The sequence below is a fragment of the Podarcis muralis genome, chromosome 10 (genome assembly GCF_964188315.1).
Source record: "Podarcis muralis chromosome 10, rPodMur119.hap1.1, whole genome shotgun sequence".
Taxonomy (NCBI): domain Eukaryota; kingdom Metazoa; phylum Chordata; class Lepidosauria; order Squamata; family Lacertidae; genus Podarcis; species Podarcis muralis.
Genome location: NC_135664.1, coordinates 42,489,192 through 42,511,327, shown reverse-complemented (window position 1 = coordinate 42,511,327; position 22,136 = coordinate 42,489,192). Strand labels below are relative to the sequence as shown.

At 40.9% G+C, this 22,136-nt stretch overlaps 1 protein-coding gene across 14 annotated transcripts; it reads right to left on the bottom strand.

The window, feature by feature from the left end:
- Positions 1-1,558: 1,558 nt before the first annotated feature.
- Positions 1,559-21,503, bottom strand: TMPO (thymopoietin). Of its 14 annotated transcripts, none has more exons than XM_028745600.2 (9): positions 21,028-21,503; positions 12,642-12,768; positions 10,918-11,076; positions 8,746-8,846; positions 6,790-6,909; positions 6,569-6,688; positions 5,838-5,951; positions 4,914-5,008; positions 1,559-2,843 (listed from the first exon to the last, which is right to left on the bottom strand). In XM_028745600.2, the coding sequence occupies exons 1-9, from the start codon at positions 21,292-21,294 to the stop codon at positions 2,777-2,779; spliced, it is 1,170 nt and encodes a 389-aa protein (XP_028601433.2). In that variant the 5' UTR covers positions 21,295-21,503; the 3' UTR covers positions 1,559-2,776. The 14 variants fall into 14 exon arrangements, with proteins under 14 accessions (XP_028601433.2, XP_028601427.2, XP_028601425.2 ...); XM_028745594.2 differs by having other exon boundaries at positions 1,559-3,040; positions 12,642-12,765; positions 21,028-21,502; XM_028745592.2 differs by having other exon boundaries at positions 1,559-3,040; positions 21,028-21,501.
- Positions 21,504-22,136: the final 633 nt, after the last annotated feature.

Below are 22,136 nucleotides of genomic sequence, written 5' to 3'. Positions count from 1 at the left end.
ACATTACGTTCTTTTACACCTTAAAAAATGCTCAAGACCCAACCAACACTTTTCAGTACTTGCAATTACAAAACACTGCCAACAATTTAGTTGGTAAACATGGTCCTATTTCAGAACTTGTAGAATCTGAATCTGTTAACATTTAAAGACCCAACACAGATTATTAAATAAACAATATTATATTATCATTAATATTGACATAACAATTAGCACATCATTTCAAATAAAGGATCTTGGGCAATATGATCTGAATCAAACCAAAAGCATCGCCTTAAAATAAAGCTTGTTATGAATTCATTTTTCACTGGTATGTATTAAACCACATATATAGGAGATAATCTATGTTGAAGATGCAAAACAATGAATGGTGATATGCAGAATATTTTTCCTCTTGCCCAAATATATTTTGGACAACTGAAATAAGAAAAATTGAGAATATAACTGGATATGATCTACCCAGATCTGTTGGCAAGTTGCTATCTCCAAGAGCCTGCCTGGAATAGATTATATTCCAGTATAACCTATGGGTTTTTTTAATGACTTTAATGTGGTTTCCTTTGCAAAGAAGGGAGACTAACAGCATCATGAGAAAGATGCCAAAATAGTTACATGGACCACCTCAACAGAGGTAATGGCTCATGTGTTGGGCATAGGACATAGGAAGGCAAGACATGGTTAAGGGCTAGATCCAGGTTTTCTTGGATGAAACCAATTTTCTAGACTCATTTCAATTGAGGTTTAAGCCTGGAAATGTTGCCTGTTTTTGATGGGGCTATACTACCTCTGAAGGAGTACGTAAATTAGGGACGCTTCTGGATCCATCACTGTCACATGAGGCTCAATCTCTTCTATCTCTAAGTGGAAATGCCAAGTATCTGGAACCTTTTTCGTGTAAAATATAGAAATAACACTTGTCATTGACACATTCAACATTTCCCTATGAACCACCACAATTTAATTAAGGAAAAAATGTCAGTAATAAGCACACTAGTTCACAACCCATTTAGAATACAGTACTGTGCAGTTAACTCTGATCAGGCTGTAAGGCTACAGTTCAGAGCACAGGTAGGCTGCTTACATCTTAGTGACCAGTAGTTAAAAGTAGCCTAACTCACTGGTCACTGAGATGTAAGCAGCCTACCTGTGCTCTGAACTGTAGCCTTACAGCCTGATCAGAGTAAGGTACGCTAAAGCCCCTCAAAACATTAGAACTAATAAGTATGCCTAAGAGTGTACTCCTATGGTCCAGAAGCAAGGGGATACCAGAGCTACCTTTCCATAGTCAGGCAGCCCTCGGATGACTCTCCAGAGATGTCAGAGAAAGGGTGAAGAGAGCAAAAATGAGCTGCATTTGGTCTAATGGGCATGCCCCTGGAAAGGAGGAAGGAGGGAATACAACCTTAGAGTTGGTATACTAATTTCTCCTATTGGATTCAATGGATTGCTCCATAAATGTGCCTCTCTATAGCATCAAGTAAGGTGAGGTAGTAAGATAATTTTACAACAAAAGTTAAGGTTAATGTTTGATTGTATTAATACCAATTTTTGATGAGACTAGAACGTTAAAAATAAGTTTATTGCATTTTGTATAGAATATGCAGTAATATCAAGATCCCATATGTGCTGCAAATTGATACATTCACATTATATTTGTAATAACCCACACTTGAAATTAATTGAAGTTACTTGATTGGTAAATGCAACTGATAACAAATTATGGCAGACTAAATTTGTTGCATCCATCAGCAGAACTTTTAACCTTGGTTGATACATAATAGGTAACATAACAATGTCTTTTTAATGAAAGTATGAAATGTTTTGGAATATGAACATCCATGATGGTTCAAACAAAATTCTAAGTCGGGGAAAAAAGAAATCTACACATAGAAGTCAATTTACCTACATAAAAATAGAGGTTTTTGCTTGAGAGCATAACCATTTTGTAATAAGACAGGAATTTTAAATCTGCAGTTAATGATTTAAGATTGTAATTATTCAGTAAAAAAGTAGTTTAGTTTATTTAATGTAAATTTTCTTTCACACAATTTTACTAATAAATATGTTTTGCTCTAAGGACACCTATTGCCAATTTGATCAGTGATATGACATTAAGCACTAAAGAAGAGAACTATTATTAAAAATAGAGAATAGGGTTAATTGGAGTTACTACAATTAAAACTAGGACAGATACAGAAATGTATACAATAGGTTTACATTTATTTATTAAAATGTTACAGTATTCTACAGAAAAAATGCTGGATTTTCCATTAAACTACAATATACTAAACTTAGCTGCACAGTTTCAACAAAATGCATCCAAAAATGCATTTCCCTTTATTATCTTAGCACTTCCCACCCCTAAAAACAATAGGCAATGTAGAGAAATTTTCAGTACATTATCTTTTTAATATGAAATAAAAACATTAAAACACATCTTCACATTTTACTATCACTTTTGCCCTTGAGCTTGCAAAAACAAATATACAATCTCAAATGAATGTAATGATATCCACGTTAAAAAAATAAATCCTACAAGAAATTCCAGAGAGATCTAAAAATATTAATTATGGCACAAAGTGATCTCCTAATACTGAAAAAAGTTAGTGATGTCCACTTATACTGTCTTGTTTATTTCACTTTTCTGATGCCGCTATTATTTGTATGCAGTCGCTGAAATAGATGAAGGATGAAGACATCTCTACAGTTAAATAGGAGACCAAGTTGTGTGTGCCATACAAACACTCAATCTGTCTTTTCCTCCAGGTTACTATTAATATTAAGAAATTTGGAGAATGGATTTCCTTGGTTGGTTTCCATAGACTGATAGACCAAAAGTAAGAAGACTGAAATAAGAACAAAGAGCAGGATTTTTATCCACATAGGAATGGAACGTTTTTTAATTGTTGGTTTCTCTGGGTTGAGATCTGCTGTGGCAACATATTTGGGGATATATTTTGATGAATAGGTTTCCTCCAGCCGGAAGTCACTGTGCTCTATAGGTCGACCAGCAGCTCCCTTGATTGGTCTGCGGCAGGTAGCACTGTTAATTAATGAGAAGTAATTATATGTTTGTTTAAGGCTAAAATAGACCTCATTTTTAAAAGGCATTTGGGAGGGGATGAGGTAGGCATTTAATGCTCTGAAGTTTTACAACTCTCCAGGGAAGACAGACAAGTGTTTTGCCTCATGGAAACTATGGATTATGATAAGGGAAATACATTGAATGAGCTCCATGATGGATACTAAATGTTATATCCATTAAATTTATATTGTTTGTTAAGATACCTGTTCTTTGAATGCCAGACTTTAGACAAGCTAGCATTGGGGGGGGGGGGGAAGAATAGAAGATCTGTCCCCTTTCACCCCCTGTCCATCTTCAGAGCATGCATGCCACCCAATAAAAAGGCCTTCTTTTGAAGAAGAAGAAGAAGAGTTTGGATTTGATATCCCGCCTTTCACTCCCCTTCAGGAGTCTCAAAGCGGCTAACATTCTCCTTTCCCTTCCTCCCCCACAACAAACACTCTGTGAGGTGAGTGGGGCTGAGAGACTTCAGAGAAGCGTGACTGGCCCAAGGTCACCCAGCAGCTGCAAGTGGAGGAGCGGAGACGCGAACCCGGTTCCCCAGATTAGGAGACTACCGCTCTTAACCACTACACCACACTGGCTCTCGAGACAGACAAGAAGTGTTCTCAGCATTCAATATTCCTCGTTTCAAGTACTAGTACTGTATAGGATTTTTATAGGCCTGCAACTTCTAAAGCAGACAACTTTAGGTCAAGTTACTCTGCAAGAAAACCTGCACAACCTGCCCAGACTCAGGACTATAACGCTAAGCAGAAGACCAAGGGAAGCTGGGTAAACCTGAGCAATGTGTTGTCCCCAACTTGGCTGTGTAAATCAGATAGTTCCATCCTTGGGAATTAAAATCTATGACATGGAGTTCTACCATTTTTATACCTAAGGAATATAATGAGATGGAGGATCTTAATCTTCCACAAAGTTAAGGGTATAATAGCTGCTTGAGAGACAAGGTGCAAAGCTCTGTGAAAGGCAACTAACTGTACTGTGTACCCTATTACTAAAGCTTCCCTCCTAGTCCTGTTGCAAATATTTTCTGTGATTTAGCAGTATGGTGCAAATCATATGTTGCTTTAGGAGCAGTAAGTTCAGTATATTTACTTTAGCAGGTAACCATCGTTCTACCCGGACACTGAGGTCCAGCACCGAGGGCCTTCTGGCGGTTCCCTCACTGCGAGAAGCCAAGTTACAGGGAACCAGGCAGAGGGCCTTCTCGGTAGTGGCGCCTTCCCTGTGGAACACCCTCCCACCAGATGTCAAAGAGAACAACAACTACCAGGCTTTTAGAAGACATCTGAAGCTAGCCCTGTTTCGGGAAGCTTTTAATGTTTGATGTATTATAGTATTTTAATATTCTTTTGGAAGCCGCCCAGAGTGGCTGGGGAAGCCCAGCCAGATGGGCGGGGTATAAATAATAAATTATTATTATTATTATTATTATTATTATTATTATTATTATTATTATTATTCTACCTGCTAATTAAAGACTATTCCTATGATGGCTTTTGATCTGGATATCTCAAACAATCAGTCAAATCCTAGAACAAACAGTCTGTGGTTCTGGAAGTGACAAGTACCTTAACACATGATTTGCTTCTAAAAACACCAATTTAAATGATATACAGCTTTGAAAGATCTAGGGTTTTCTAGTTGCTACTGATAAGCATGAAAGAACTGGAAAACGTATTTTTAATATTATAAAAAATAACACTACTTTTAAGACTGGATTCGTAGAAATGTTATTATAACAGAGTCAAATGCACTGAGTTGTGCTAACAAAGCCTTAAAAAGGCAGTCACTGCATGCTTGAAACAATAATTACACCTGTAAATACCTAATTCCTGTAGGTGTTGATGCCTCATAATGGAACATTTCTTTAAGAATATCCCTGTCTGCTCTTCTTTCCTCTGTAGATGTTTTCTCCATGACCTGTAAAAAGTTAGACAAAGGGAGAATTTAAAAAAAATGCACAAGAAAGCTGTACTAGAGAAAGAAAAACAAAGTGTGCATCACTGTGTGATTTGTAAAAGAATTTGGTAAGCAGAGTAAACTTTAAGAAGATTCTTGCATGGAGTTTAGCTGTTGATTAAAGTTTGGTTATTTTGGTCTCTTTGGCCATTATTGTATCCAGGGATCTTCAGTACCATCCTTTTGTTCTTTCAACATGAAGTATAGTGTTATGTAATAAAGGCTACCTTGATAAAGGAAGACTTAAAAGGCACTGTCAGCACTTTTGTCCTAACTGAATTGTATGGCTATTGAATATAAGTAATTTTATGTTTATTTCCCATTTCCTCTTGGTGGAAAGTGAAAAACGCTGTCAGTACAGAATAATACTATTTTAAAAACAGTGAGCACATATTTGTAGTGAGATTTCAAATTCTCCTATTTGTTAGTAAGGTAATAATTGGCACATAAGAAGCTTTTAAAAGAAATAAAAAGCTACACAACAGAGATGAGTAGAAAAATAATTATTTTGTATCTATTCTGCTGACTTGGTTATATGAATTTTGTTTAAAATTTCACATTTGATGTAGTCAGTAAGAGTTATGTGATGAAATCTTAAGTTCTTAGGTATCCCTAAATTCCTGGTTGCCTCAAATATACAAAACATCACTCAGGAATACACTGTAAGCTAAAGTGAGAAAATAGTTCAGAATTAAGTTAGCATGACATTTCCAAGTTAAAAGCCAAATGCACATATGCAAGTGCACCCTCCTCCCCTTTCTATTCAACAATCTATGTTTAATTCATTTACTTCAGCTGACATCAATGGTTTCTTTGGTGTTCTTCTGGGCAACTCTGAGAAGTCACTGATTGACAGTATAGGATCTGCATGCTTGAAATTTCCAGGCACCCTATTGACAACCTGCTGAAATTCAAATTGTTCAGACTCAGAATTAACAAAAGAAACAGCAATAAAAATCTTAACCAACCAGGTAGCCTTACATATGAGAAGCCAGCCCTCAGAAATTGATTGCAGTGTTTTAAAAGAAAATTAGTGCATTCCAGATAGATAAATTGTAAGGAAAACAGCTAATCTATTATCTACAGGCATCGCCCCCATGTACTTAAGCAAAAGGAAGAGCAGCTTTCAGAGGATTATATCCAACAGCATGTGAACAGATTTGCACAATGGGCACCCCTTTCCTGCACTCCACCCTTCTGCCCCTTGTGCCTCCCCAAATCTGCTCTGCAGGGTTCCCCAACCCTCTGGAGCAGATCTGGGGCCACATGAAGACATGCAAGGGAGAGGGAATCCATTCCATAAACAGTGTTCATTCTGCTGAAAGACAGATGTAGTTGGATACCAGCCAGAAAAATGTAATTCAATATTGCTCCTTCTGATTTTACTCTTTACTTTGCATCAGACTTAAGCGCAACAGCACATTTCTTTTTTAAAGAATGCCTTTTTCAAAGGAGCCCCCATTCCCCCTTTTTCCAAGCAGAAAGTGTTTTTCCAGGAGGAGGAAGATTATAGAATACCACCTCTTGCAAATTCAATATATTTACTAGGGTCTCGTTGCTTGAAGCCACTACAGTATCAGCTATAGGAGTACTCTTTGATATTACTGCATCATGTACAGGTAGCGGTACTGTAGTTTCAACCTGTTTGTTTAAAAAACAAAAACATAAAATAAGTGTACAATTGTCGCTAGGGCCCTGAGGAGGAAAATAAAAGTCTAGATTTCAAATTAGCCTTGCATCACCCTTTTTCTTGGTGTTCTTCTTGATACTCTTGCAGACTCCCTAGAAACTGCCTGCAGAAGTCCACTTTTTGAAGATCCACTTCTCCAGAATGTCTCAGTAACTCCATCCTGAGAATAGTTCTATTTAAGCATCAGACATGTTAGCAAGCATATGGGTGCTTAATATTTTCACCAGATGACCACTACCGAGTGCCCTAGTACTTGCATCAAGTTATAGAGAAACAAATAGGTGCCACACATGGGTCCTATCCTACGTTACTCTTTAAAATATCACAGAAAACAGAAATAATTATTAGGGATAACCAACATGGGGTGAACTCTATGTGTTATGGAACTCCAGCTCCTGTCATCTGTGACCGCAGGTTCAGTGTGCGATCATATGGCCATAGTATCTTTTGATTAAGGCTGCCTACCTATCCACACCTACCTGGAAATAAGGCTCACAACCAATGATGGAGACATAATTACAGAAATGGAGTATTTTCACTTGGAAAAAGCACGGGGCTAGGTAAGCACCCACAGAAATAATACATTTTGACCCCAACATTGACAATGAAGGGGGAAACACAAGAAACTAGAAAGAAGTCTTCTAATTCCTACTTAAATATATAAATGCTTGAGAAATGTGGTTGTATTTAATTAATGGAAGCCAAAATAGCTATAGCTTGAAACTGGAAGCAACCGATTCTATTCCATTCTTGTGAATGGTCTCATAAAGCTGGCAATATGGCTCTAATGCCTGAATTGATGTATCACATCAGAGGTCAGGTTGTGCTTATTATAAAACTGATTTATACAGAAATATGCATTGTTCATAATTCCTTGAATGACAAGCTTTAAAACATACCAAGTTATTTTTTCTTTGATCACTGAAAAATATTTATTCCCATAATCTTTGGATTTTTCCTGTATATTTGTGAATGCAATTAGGCGCCTTCAGCACCACTTTCTATGCCACATACCATAGAATCCTGGGAACTTGTGCAAAAGTATTCCTACATGCTAGATCAGAAACATTCAAATCCAGTTATCTGCAGGTCTTTCTGTTAAGAAATTTGGTGAAAGAACTGGCTCCTGCTAGGAATATACATTGCCAACTTATGAAAGAAGCATCACTGACCAATGTTTGCTGGTTAGCTGACTATATATGCGTCTCACAAGACACTCAATACAAATTGGCAATGCTGAACCAGAATGCACCACTCCTTTTTGATGGTGAGGAATAAGCTGTTTCAGCGATCCCTCCCCACTGCCAGGACTGACAGAATGTGTAACCATTCCATTATGTTCAGAAAGCTCTGATCCATCTCATCCCCTATGATCCTTTAGGGGCTGATTTGCAGCCTGGTTGGCTGCTACTTTAGCACCCCTTTTTCATATAAAAGCCCCTCTTACTAGTAACAGTGATGCTGTCATGCAACCATTTCTTGCTCCACAGCAATAGCACTTAGGGCAAATGAAGCTAGTTTGCCCCTCTTCTGAAGATGCTTTGTTTACCCTCTATGGCTGTATGATGTTACTATTAGGAAAAAGAACAATTTTCAAAACAAAAATAGTCATGAAGCTTGTTGCCAAAAGCAGCGATTCGGGATGAAAAGAAAAGGCTGGGAGAGCAAACACCCCCTCTTCCCAACAAAATGTTTTCCTTAAAGATTATAGACTGCCACACTTCCAATTATTTTCCAATTCCCATCTTTCAAAAATGTGCCATTTTTAATGTATTAAGGAAATAGACAAGAAACTTAATTCTATTTAGCATAATATAAGGCTTTATCATTTTGCTGCAGTCAGGAAAAATGATAGTTTCCACTGCTATACAGTACTGAATTGCGTATAGCCCCTTAAAAATAAGCAACTGTTAATCAGTGTATACAAGATGTAAGTCAAATTTCTATGGACACCCTCATTTTTATATGAGAATGGTATAAAACTGGTAAGAAACTGCTATAATGGTACCTGATTATGTTCAGCAATTTTTCTTTGTCTAACTGTAACTGAAGTCTTTGTCTTGCCCTTCAGTGGTTCTCGCTTCTCAAGTCTGAATTCTGTTTTCGGATCTGTGAATAAATGCCATCTATTATTATTATTTTTCAGGTAAAAATGGCAATTTACAGAAATATTTTCCAAACACTACAAATTATGTTAAAGGTTAACGTGTGATCACAGCTTGTGACAATTTCACCAGCTGCTTCAATTTATATTTTTCAAACAACAACCCCCTGAACTTAAGAATATCCAGAGGTGCCAACACCAGCAATCTGAGCTCCTCTAACACTTGTTCCCCATTTGGTGTAGGCTTCCTCCTTGGAATTTGAAATATTTGCAAACATTCTCAAAAGTATTTCAAGCAAGACTTGAAATTCCAAGCAATACATTTAACTTCTTAAAAGAAAAAGAAACAAACCACTACTGTACTAAGATATATTTTACATTTTAAAACTGGTTTTAGGGACCAGTACAGCTTCTATAGTTTTATCTTCTGTTATCTAATATTTTACACTATTTGCTTAATATTGTTATGGTTTTTATGGTATACTCCAAACATGGTTTAAAGAAGTTGTGCAGGAGGCGGTATTGAAATAAAAGTAAAACAGAAATATCAATGCCAATGCAGCTGCTGGAAATAAGACTTCTCCAAACAACATGATCTGATTTCTTCTGAATGCGTAAGACCTGACACTAAGCAGCTGATGAGTTATTAGTTCAAATAAAGTATAAATTTTATTTCATCTGATGTGAACACAAGTTAGAAAGGACATCAATCAACAAGTATGTGATCACAGTAAAGCAATTTATGTATTTTCTTCATCTGTAACCTAGTACTATCTCTCTGGCAGTTGGTGACAGTTTGAATGGAGGAGCTAAAGTTGATTTTGAGAAGACTGATGGTACAGATACAAATCCATAAAAACAACCCATCCAGTGATTGGCAGAGTCTTCCAGAATATTACTGTTTCAGTAGTTGACAATCTGAGACTATTAAGACTACTATAAATTAAGAAATACTGCATCTACATCTTCAGTATATATCATGGGTAGGCAAACTAAGGCCTGGGGCCCGGATCCGGCCCAATCGCCTTCTAAATCTGGTTCATGGACGGTCCAGGAATTAGCATGTTTTTACATGAGTAGAATGTGTCCTTTTATTTAAAATGCATCTCTGGGTTATTTGTGGGGCATAGGAATTCATTCATTATTTTTTCAAAATATAGTCTTCCCAAGGTCTGAGGGACAGTGGACCAGCCCCCTGCTGAAAAAGTTTGCTGACCCCTGGTATATATGTTTATTCAAAGCACACACTAACTATAGATATTGCCCCTATGGCAACAAATGATACTTAATGCTGAAATGGGCTTGGCCCTAAAATGTAAAGGTCAGGGTTATTCAGTCTAAATTTTCTCATATGCTAAACTAAGGACCTAACTGGGAAAAAGTCTTCATATGAAGTTAGTCTTAACTATTTGTCTCATTTAAAAAAACTGAAATTAGTATTTTCTGTAAAAAGAATTGTTAACACATTTAAAGATTCCTTTCCATTGCTCATTACTGTGCAGAATTTAAACATTATTATAAACTGATCAAGTTCTAGTTTATTATTGGATAGAAACCCTAAATACATTTCTACAGAGTAAGCCTCAGTCAATACAGTGAGACATACTTGTCAGTAAATATGGGTAAATTGGGTTATTAAGAACATGGACATCATTTAAATAGTGAGACTACAGAAGGAGAGCCTGAAGTTTCCTAGAACTAGTGCACATATATCATTATCAATTTCTCATACAATTTCTGTGCCTAATTTCTCATACAAAGTATTCTGAATAGGTGATATTTTCCATCATTCTTCTTCCTGCTCCCAACCTTACATGACCAGGGTTGAGTCACAGGCATAGTAGTTTCTTCTCCCCCCTTATCCAAGTCTACTTATAGAATGCAGTATCCAACTCAAGAGTTCCTGTATTAAATTGAATATGAGGTCTCAAACGGGGCACTACCTTCTACATGTGGTAAGGAAAACGGTGACCAATAGAAAACAATCAAACCCAGGAACTACTTCTAATCTACTGTAAACTATTATCTTAACATCTTCCTTGTCAGCTATTCATATTTCTTTGGATTTATTTCTACCTTCTTCGTTGTCACTGTATTGATCCGAGTCATTATTTCCATTTTGTTTGTTGTTCTCTGCAGATGAAGAAACAATTGGTGCAGGTATGAAAGAACTTGGCTCTTGGCCCTGCTCTTTCAGCTTCAGTAATTTCTTCTCATACAGCTTCCTTGTAGTAGCTAGAGAAGAACAGGAAATTAGATATCTCAGAATAGACAAAAAGTTCTAGTTCCTATATGTGAGTTGATAAGAAACTCCATTTTCCCTACTGTGTTCAGTGAATCACCAAGATTAACAGACAGTGCACTGCAAGCTTTTAGGCAGCATTTTGAAGCTTATTTATTTCAACAGTTTTCAGTTAAGAAATCCCACAGCAGTAAAGGAAAGATCAGGCTAGTATATGTCAAGTAAGAGCTTTTTTTTTTAAAGGGTGCCAATGTAAAATGAACTAATAAACCTGGGGAACCTTTATATGAATCAAGGTGGCAAAATGTAGGAACCTTTGAGGATAGCCAAAACAATCACAAAACAAAATGGAAAACCCTCAGTTAACATAAAGTAAACAAGTAAACAAGGCCACATTTTATTGCTGAATGTTTTTAGGTTCAAGACTGTTTCTTGAATTATGTGATTATGAAATGACAGATGAGGAAGCTTGATGGATTTGTTTGAGGATGTGAAAGAAACACTTTTATGGAGTTAAGAATGCAAGATCCAGGAAGGGGTGAGGGAACAAGGGGCATGCAAACACGTTGGTGGGCCTCTCAGGGCCAAACAATGCATGGCAACAAATACACTTACTGAAGTGTGCTGAAGCTGGCCACTTTTATTGTGACAGAAAAGCGGCAATCCAGGGCCCTAAATCACCCTGCATTAAAGTTCTGTGCCTATTTCCCATCAGCAATCCCCACCCCTACCTACAGTGCTATTTGCCCCTGAATATGTTCTTTTCTGCAAGCAACACATTGAGGTAAATAGCAGCAGAGGGTTTTTTCTTGGGTGGGGGCAAGTTCAGCAGAGAACTGTGGCCTTGGCACAAAATTAAGCCAGATTATAGAAGTATTATTTGTTCATATATACAAAGTGTAACATCAACAAAGGTTCAAATCTGGAAGAGGGGCAAGGCCCATAAACACATCTTACAAAACAAAGCCCATAAACACATCTTAAGTCTGTCATGTTTCCAAACAGTCAGTGAGATAACAGCTTAGGTACATCCAACGAGGTACTAGTAGCAGTTTTTCAAACTCTAAATTGCTATCTGCAACAGTAATTTCATGGTTGCACCACCTTTATGCAAACCTTCTCATTTCCCATGTGGAGAGTCGTTATTTATACCAGGGATGGGTGGCCTAGATATTGCTGAACCAGAATTCCCATCACCCATGATCACTTGCAATGTTGGCTGGGGCTGATGGGAGTTGGAAACTATCAATGTTTGCAGGGCCACAGGTTTATATGACTCAAGAACAGCTTCTGCTTGTATCCTGCTAATCAGCATTATGCAAAATGATTTGAGGTGCTAAATTACTGAGTGTATGGACAATTATTACGGACTTGTGCACCTTGCAAGCATCCAAGTTAATGGCAGACATTGTAGCACTGACCAAAGGAAATGCTATTTCTGCCAGCCTGGAGGGGCTGGGCAATTACTAATGTTGATGAAGTGAACACCACCAAGCACGTGATTATTATTTTGATTTAAAAGACACTATTAATGAGATACTACAGCGTATTAGCTTACCCACAATAGGACCTGGATTCACACCATATCTCAGAAGCTGATCTTTGAGTTCTTCATTACTGAGATCTGTTACATCTATATCATCCTGCTCTTCTGGCCTCGGTTTGTCAGTCTTCTTTGTTGCCTTCTGGGAAGAGATAGCCAAAGTGTTAACTGCATCGAAGAAGTAGGTTATTAAGTGTGTAAATACACAATAATATAAGCATGAGGAGCAATACCACCAGAGCAATCGAGATTCCATCTTAAGCGTTCCTGTGTACTGATATTTTGGAGTTGAATGGAAAATAAGGCAACTTCCCTATATAGTTAATCCTCTTAATGCTGTGAAAAAATACGCTACCACCTTCTTCATGCCCTTTCCATTACTAAGAACAGTTTGCACCACCAGCTAACAATTCCCAGGCCTTGATGGAGTTTTGCTTTTTAAAAATCAGGCTATGTCACTTCCTTTTGGTCTATGTTACTTCAACATTTCTGCACTGTCACTAAAGCATAATAATAATAATAATAATAATAATTTATTATTTATACCCCGCCCATCTGGCTGGGTTTCCCCAGCCACTCTGGGCGGCTTCCAACTGAATATTAAAAACAGTACAGCATCAAACATTAAAAACTTCCCTAAAGAGGGCTGCCTTCAGATGACTTCTAAAAGTAAAATAGTTGTTTATTGCTTTGACATCTGCTGGGAGGGCGTTCCACAGGGCAGGAGCCACTACCGAGAAGGCCCTCTGCCTGGTTCCCTGTAACCTTACTTCTCGCAATGAGGGAACCGCCAGAAGGCACTCGGCGCTGGATCTCAGTGTCCGGGCTGAACGATGGGGGTGGAGACGCTCCTTCAGATATACTGGACCGAGGCCGTTTAGGGCTTTAAAGGTCAGCACCAACACTTTGAATTGTGCTCGGAAACGTACTGGGAGCCAATGCAGATCTCTCAGAACTGGTGTTATGTGGTCCCGGCGGCCACTCCCAGTCACCAGTCTAGCGGCCGCATTCTGGATTAATTGCAGTTTCCGGGTCACCTTCAAAGGTAGCCCCACGTAGAGCGCGTTGCAGTAGTCCAAGCGGGAGATAACTAGAGCATGCACCACTCTGGCAAGACAGTCCGCGGGCAGGTAGGGTCTTAGCCTGCGTACCAGGTGGAGCTGGTAGACAGCTGCCCTGGACACAGAATTAACCTGTGCCTCCATGGACAGCTGTGAGTCCAAAATGACTCCCAGGCTGCGCACCTGGTCCTTCAGGGGCACAGTTACCCCATTCAGGACCAGGGAATCCCCCACACCTGCCCGCCCCCTGTCCCCCAAAAACAGTACTTCTGTCTTGTCAGGATTCAGCCTCAATCTGTTAGCCGCCATCCATCCTCCAACCGCCTCCAGGCACTCACACAGGACCTTCACCGCCTTCACTGGTTCTGATTTAAAGGAGAGGTAGAGCTGGGTGTCATCTGCATACTGATGAACACCCAGCCCAAACCCCCTGATGATCTCTCCCAGCGGCTTCATATAGATATTAAAAAGCATGGGGGAGAGGACGGAACCCTGAGGCACCCCACAAGTGAGAGCCCAGGGGTCTGAACACTCATCCCCCACCACCACTTTCTGAGCACGGCCCAGGAGGAAGGAGCGAAACCACTGTATAACAGTGCCCCCAGCTCCCAGCCCCTCTAGACGGTCCAGAAGGATGTTATGGTCGATGGTGTCAAAGGCCGCTGAGAGATCCAGCAGAACTAGGAAACAGCTCTCACCTTTGTCCCTAGCCCGCCGGAGATCATCAACCAGCGCGACCAAGGCAGTTTCAGTCCCATGGTGAGGCCTGAATCCCGATTGGAAGGGATCCAAATGGTCCGCATCCTCCAGGCGTGCTTGGAGTTGTCTGGCAACCACCCGCTCAATCACCTTGCCCAAGAATGGTAAATTTGAGACTGGGCGATAGTTGGCCAAATTGGCTGGGTCTAAAGATGTTTTTTTAAGAAGCGGTTTAATGACCGCCTCTTTCAGCGGGTCTGGGAAGGCTCCCTCATAGAGGGAAGCATTCACCACCCCGCAGAGCCCATCGCCCAGTCCTTCCCGGCTCGCTTTTATCAGCCAGGATGGGCAAGGATCCAGGAGACAGGTGGTCGGTTTCACTTGTCCAAGCAGCCTGTCCACATCCTCGGAGGTAACAGATTGGAATTGATCCCATGTAACAGGACCAGACAGAACTCTAGCACTCTCCCACCCTGGCCCTGCTCCCACGGTGGAGTCTACCTCCTTCTGAATCTGAGCGACTTTATCTGCAAAAAACTTTGCAAAAGCATTGCAGGAGATCTTGGGGTCCCTACCAGGCCCCGGTGGTGCAGGTGGTTCCGATAGATTGCGAACTACCTGAAAAAGTCTCCTGCTGCTGTTTTCTGCAGATGCAATGGAGGCGGTGAAGAAGGCCCTCTTCGCCGTTGCCATTGCCACTTGGTAGGCTCGACGTTGAGCTCTAGCCCGTGTCCGGTCTGATTCAGAATGAGTTTTCCGCCACCGGCGCTCTAGCCGTCTCAAGCATGAACTGTGTGCAACAAATCAAAACCCTATTTACAGTGGTACCTCGGGTTAAGTACTTAATTTGTTCCGGAGGTCCGTTCTTAATCTGAAACTGTTCTTAACCTGAAGCACCACTTTAGCTAATGGGGCCTCCTGCTGCCGCCGGAGCACGATTTCTGTTCTCATCCTGAAGCAAAGTTCTTAACCCGAGGTACTATTTCTGGGTTAGCAGAGTCTATAACCTGAAGCGTATGTGACCCGAGGTACCACTGTATTGTCTTTCCCAATTATGCTACTCTAAAGACCTTCCAGGGAACAGCATAACTTTGGATATGTTTGGGTCTTTTGTCTCTATAAAAATAACACAATACCAATACATAGCTCTGGAAGGCTGGGGGACCCTCTATAGCAGATTTTTAGAGTATGCAGAGCAGGAGAAAAAACAGGAGTCCTGTTGCACAGTATTGGATAAAAACCCCAGTTTCTAACTTTTCACTATCACATAGTCTATTTAACGATTCACATATGGAATGCCATAAAATCTTCATTACAAAATAGCCAAGGGAAGAAAATTGAAGCACATTTCTGCAAATGCATTCCTATATTCTGGAACAGCCTCAAGTAATTAGCATAGCCTCCTTGTGGATCCATGGCAACCCACAAACAGAGAACAAGTATTGTTAGTAAATATTACAGAAATCTGATAATATATTTGGCCCATTGAGATGAACACATTTCACAATCTTATAACGGGGAAAATAAAGTAGCAACATGGGACAAGTATAAAAGTTTGCTTTCCAGGAAATTCTTCCAATCATTCCTTATAACAGACTTTACACACTACGTGTAAGAATTTAGAAACAGAAGTGTTCTCCATTAATAAAAATCACAGCCAGAAAGGCCCAGCCAAAAGTCAAGTCTTTCTACTGAAATAGAATCAGCTATGTCGCAAGTGCTACTGATGGCACACATTTTGGCACAAGCATTTTATACACACAAAATTGTTCAACCATTTAAATTTTAACATTTATCCCTGTAATTTATGACTGCATGTCAAACAAATTTGTGCTAGGGATTTAGAAGACCTGAAGGATAGGAGGACAAAATTATGCCTCTATTGTAAAATGAAATTAAGCACACATTAAGTTAAGCAAAAAGCTTAAGAACCAATCAAGATAGGATGATACTGAAGTACTTTAAACTCCTAATTCAGTATTTGGGATGCAAGACCCTTCTGCTTTTTATGACAATTTCTAAAAAGAAAATAATCATTGCTTTATCACAGGGATAGGGAACCTGTGGTCCTCCAGATGTTGTTCAACACAACACCTACCCCTGATCACTGCTCATCTGGCTAGGGTGGGAATTCAGGGTCCAACAATATCTGGAGCCACAACTAAATATTTAGCTGTATTGCAGGAGCCTGGACTAGATGACCCTCATCATCCCTTGCAACTTTACAATTCCATGATTCTTTGAAATAATTTCAAGCGGAGGATAGAACTTCTAGCAGTTGCATACATAGCCAGTAGGAGGCATCAAAGTCAGCAGAACATACTTTTACTTTCCTCAGTAGAACATCTCTTGCAGTACCAAATGGGAAAAGCTGCATATAGAGAAGCACTGAACAGATAACCCAGCGGAGAAAAATACAAAACAGTTTAAAGGCAGGGTGATTACAAGACTTCCAGAGAAATAACAGAAGATGAGTTGCCAGCAAGATGACAATTTATCATGCAAAATTGAGGTTGTGTCTGAAAACAAAGTGGAAACCAATATGCATGTGGACTACATAAATATCTATTTGAAAGGTAGGTTGGCCTTTAAGTTGCTTCAGCATGACTTAAAGACAACAACCAACTGGCTAACATAAAAATGAACTTGTAACCAGGTTGGCTACCCACAATACCAGCAAAGGTTCTCATCAATCAGTCATTTTTGTTTCACTATCCTGCTAAAGGAGTTGAAATTAAGTAGAATACTGTTACAGATATACTCCATTTGCCCATTATTTCTCCTCAGCTCTATTACATATAGTATAGTAATGATAGCTATAACATATTAACATCAAAATTGCTTTAGGCAAAGTATATATTCTATATATTCAAGAGAAACTTCAAGTATGCAGACAAAAAAATTGTTAAATATATTTTTAATAGTTATCTTAAAAAGCCCTATGAGGACTGAGTGTAGTCACTTCTGTCCACTGTTGAAGGCAGTTGAGTCAGGAAAAAGGAGTGAAATGAACAGATCAACCCCAAAATAGCTTATACCCTAAGTTCTCTTCCAGAACACTAATTCATATGCTGGGGAAGTTAGAATTAAGAGTCAGAGAATGACTACATTAAGGGGTATGCACCCCCCAATTCATTCCACATAGTCTAGATTGATATGAACTACTACAGACTATTTAACAAGGGTGGCATGGAGGGAAAGTGTTTACTTATCCTAATTAACTCACTCTCCAGACCTCTATCAACTGTGAAAGACACAGGCTTCAACAACTTATGTCCTCCTAGAGAAGTGTAAACATGTGTATTCTTTCACTCCAACCCTCCTTTAACTCCCCCATACAGCAGAGAACAGATAATAGCTGCTTCTCACACAGTGCCACTCAAGATTAGAAGCTTTCCTCCTCAGCTAGTGCTGAAGCTCACTAACAGGGAAAGGGTTGTCAAAATAGTATTCTCTGGGTGTTACTGGACTACACTTCCCATCAGCCCTAGCCAGCACTGGTAAATGATCAGGGATAAAGAAAATTGTAATCCAACAGCATCTGAAGGGAACCACACTGGCAACTCCTATGACAGGGCAATTGCACTATTGGGTTAGTCTGCAGAGGATAAGGAATCTGTGCACCTAGTTCCATGAACAAGTCTCCGTTGTGCTGGTGGAATGGGAAGCAGAGTTCTCAATTGTTTATGCTCTTCAATTCATCACTGCATCACAAATTCCCCCCATGACTGGAAAAACAAAACCCTAGTTTAATATTGATTTTGTACTGTTCACATTTAATGGTGCACATAGTTAATTGCACCTACCTTCTACACCTCAACTCAAATCAATTTAACATTTATTAACCCAAGGAAGCTGCATCACATTGTAACAAAACAAGTCTCATGGCACACTGAAGACTAACACATTTTATTAACTAAACTTTCATAATTATACATTAATTTTGAGTACTGTACATCTACATTTTTCTTAAAATCCAAATAATATGAGGGAAATATATGCTACCAAGTTGTGATGTTTTGAAATGTTCCAAATAAAATATTCCAGTAACACAATGTCAAAGTAACACTTTTTACTAAGTAAACTTTATTAATTCCCTTCCCCACCCTCAAATCAATTACTGAGTTTCATTACTTTGGGCTATTGGAAAATTTATCCAATATTCAAACACATTTTGATTTACATTTTTTCCAATTAAAAATTTGAGAAAGCCCTCATTACTCTTTTGAAAATCTATTTAATGAATTGTACATTTAACAGCCTTGGATAAGTGAATGGTGGAAAAACCCAACTGGTTTACCATGGAAACTTAGCCAAGGCAAAGTCAGCTACCCTTTTAAATATAAGGTCTTGCTGATTCACATTTAATACTTTCTTCTTAATTACCTGACTGACCTAAGGTCTCATGCAAAGCAGACTTTCAAATGAAAAGTATTATTTGTTGTTTATTTTATACTGTGGAGAACCCAGATGCCTTTAAAAGAAATGAACTGCATATTTTTTCTAAGCATTAGCTGGATAGATTATTCATGATTTTAAATAAGTCACTGATAGGCCTATTGTGAAAGTCACTCCATCAGATTAGCAACTGTAAAGCAAATTTCTGTGTAGTGCAATCCTATACATTTATATAGTCGTACCTCGGAAGTCGAACGGAATCTGTTCCGAAAGTCCATTCGACTTCCAAAGCATTCAGAAACCAAGGCTTGGCTTCCAACTGGCTGCAGGAAGCTCCTGCAGCCAATTGGAACCCGCGTCGGACGTTCGCGTTCCAAAAACGTTTGCAAACCGCAACACTCACTTCTGGGTTTGCAGTGTTCAGGAGCCAAAACGTTCAACTCGCAAGGCATTTACCTTCTGAGGTATGGCTGTATATTAATAAACCCAGGTGATTGTGTAAATATGATTTATTGCCATTGTTATTTGATTTTTCAGATTGTTTTATTATGAAGCACATATTTTTATGTGCTTGCTCTTGGATTGATTTGAATGAAAAGCAGGTTACCTAAGTAAATAAAATATGTTTAGATTTGGAACTTTTTCCTCTGAAGATTCAAGAGTTACTTTGTTTCTAGTATTGCAAAAATAATAATGAATGTTTGTTATACACTGTAGCCATCCACAGAAGCAAAGGACACTTCCAGATAAATGGTTCAGTGTCTCAGAAACAAATGATCCGCAGGCACAAGCACCACATCAAGCATTTTGGAGTGGTTGTCCCAAACTTTCTGGTTAGTATTCCTTTTCTGGAGGTGCACTTGTAACTTTAAATTGGGTTTGCCAATATTTTCATTGCTGAAATTGCTACACAGGATTGCCCTAAAAGCAAAATCCATGAGGCACCGTTCCAAAGAATAATTAAGACGGGGGGATTTTAAACAAAAACACAGATGGAAGTTGCTAAAATCCATAATTTCATTTTCTACATTAGGCAGAAATTTCTAGCTACACTTTCCTCTGCTCTTTCTTGTAGGTTTCAGAGGAGAGCTCAACCTTCACTACATGAAGGGAGCAGGATCAACATTTATGTGCCCTTTAAATATCAGGTCAACTCTCTGAGGTGCTTCAACAGAAGTCTGGTCACCTAATATTTCCATATCTGCACAGCTCCTTCAACTTAGCTGTTCAGTACTCCAAAAGTCACTACTCTTTGACACCGAACACCTGTTATTTGAAACTGAATCCCTGCTTGAAAACTTTCAAGTCACGACAAGATGCAGAAACTTGCAACACGTTATTTTATGGCTACGTTCATTAAATTGCCTTTTAGAAGACTGTTTTTAAAGAAGCAAGGGAAAATTACTTGGAACCAAGAATGCCTCTGATCGGTTACGCAGAAGGAGCAAAAAATAGTCAAAGAAGTTCAGCCATAAAAGTGCAGACCAGCTTTAAATAAACAAGCTTAAAAGGGATTTTACAAAGGCAACCACTTTTACTGTCCCGAACCTCACATGCCCAGTGCAACATGGAAGTACTGTAGGTTCGTGCGCTCAAGGAAACGTACTCTTGTCGCGAAAGTGCTGCTAAGGATGACAACGTGGGTCACCAGGGGCCTAGCTCGGATTTTTCACGTGGAGAAGAAGGGGCCTGGTGTAGTACAGGGCGCGGAGCCAAGGCCCGCCACGTGCCTTGCCAGCGACAAGTTATGCAGAAGTGAAACCCTTCTTGCGCCTGGCAGGGCGCCCGCTAAGTTCAAACTCCTTTTAGGAGAGCTCTTCGCAACCCTCCTTATAGAAAGAGCGGTCTGCAGCGCCAGAGGAGGGCGGCAGGTGACAGCTTTTTGGGCGGGGAGAATCAGAGGGCGGCCCAGGTCAGAGGGCCCATCTTTGGCCATTCCGGTCGCGTTTTGCCACTAGAAGTTGGAGCGCCCCCTTTCAGCTTACCAAACGCCCCCTCCCCCCCCCCCCCGCAGACTTCCTGCCTGCTTGCGCCAAAGCAGTTTCTCTCCACGCGCAGCCATCATCTCTCTCGCGCGCGCGCCCCGCCCGCCCGTGAGGAAACATGGCGCCGCCCCCTGCGAGAGAAAGCGGGAAAACTCCGCCGCCCCCTCAGCGCTCGAAGGCCGCTTTCCAGGCTCGTAATCTGCTCTGGCGCCAGATAACGGCCACGGGGAGGAGGAGGAGGAGGGCGGCGCGGCTTACCCGGCCCACGGCGACGGTCGCGGCGGCGCTATCTCCGCCGATTCTGTTCCTGGCGACGACCGGGCTGGGCTCCTGCTCCTCTTCGCTGGAGAAGTCGGGCTGCGCCTGGGCTCCCGGCGCGTTCCTCGAGGTGAGGTGCTGGAGGTAGAGCTGCACATACACGTCCTTGCGCTGCTCGCCGCCCGGCAGGCTCACATTGTTGGCGATCAGCTCGCTCTTCAGCTTCTCCTTGGTGAGCACCGACGGGTCCGCCAGGAACTCGGGCATCGCCAGGCTCGGGCTCTTGTCGCCGCCCTCCCAGGAGACAGCGAGAGAGAAGGAACCGCCAACAAAGAGGGGAAGGAGGAGGAGGAGGAGGGTGGCGGGAGGGAGGAAGGAGAGGAGGAAGAGGAGGGGCGGGATGGAGAGAGAGGGACGAACAGCCTTGCTTAACGCACCCAACTCCCGCACAGCGCGAACGCCCCCCCTCCTTCGCCCGCCCGCCAATAAAGCGCGCCGACATTGGTCGGCGCAATCGCAGAGCTGCGCTGTGATTGGCTGCGCGGCGGAGAGGAGCTGCGCGCTGGTTCCCCTCAGAGTCGGTACTTTGCGCGAGCTCCCTGTCGCGCAGTTTAAATTCGAGTCAGGCGGGAGCGGCGGAGAGCGCGGCCCGAACGCTTCTCCCGCGACGGGGAGCTTCGATTGTCGAGGGGCGGGGCTTGTTCAGTAAAGGAGGCAGACGCGGGCAGAGATATGTCGTTACTTTCCCGATAGGGAGAGAAGGGAAAGTAACCAAGTTGTTTCTACCGGGGTCGACCCTGGACGGGACCGGGATTGGGGAAGCGGGGTCTGTAGGCGGAGAACTGGTGAGGCGCCCATTGTGAGGAGAGAAAGAGCCTTTGTTTACCACATCAGCTCCTCGAGGGCCTTGTGATTCTGTTAATAATAATAATAAAAGCTATTTAAACCTGAAGTATTATTTTCCCGTGTGCTGCTGTGTTCCCTTTGATCGTCTTGCCCCGGAGAAGCGGCCCGGGTGTCACGCGGACAAGCTTTCGGCCGGATTTGTTGCGCAACGCACGAAGCCACCTTCTCGCAACTCGCCCAGTTTGTTAATTCCACTTGCGCAA

Coding starts and splice junctions, on each gene's coding strand:
- TMPO (XM_028745592.2), bottom strand. CDS start 21,294: ATGCCCGAGTTCCTGGCGGACCCGTCGGTGCTCACCAAGGAGAAGCTG. Junction 11,077..12,641: donor GAATCCAGGTCCTATTGTGG/GTAAGCTAATAC, acceptor GTTCTTCTCTAG/CTACTACAAGGAAGCTGTAT. Junction 8,847..10,917: donor ATACAGTGACAACGAAGAAG/GTAGAAATAAAT, acceptor ATTTATTCACAG/ATCCGAAAACAGAATTCAGA.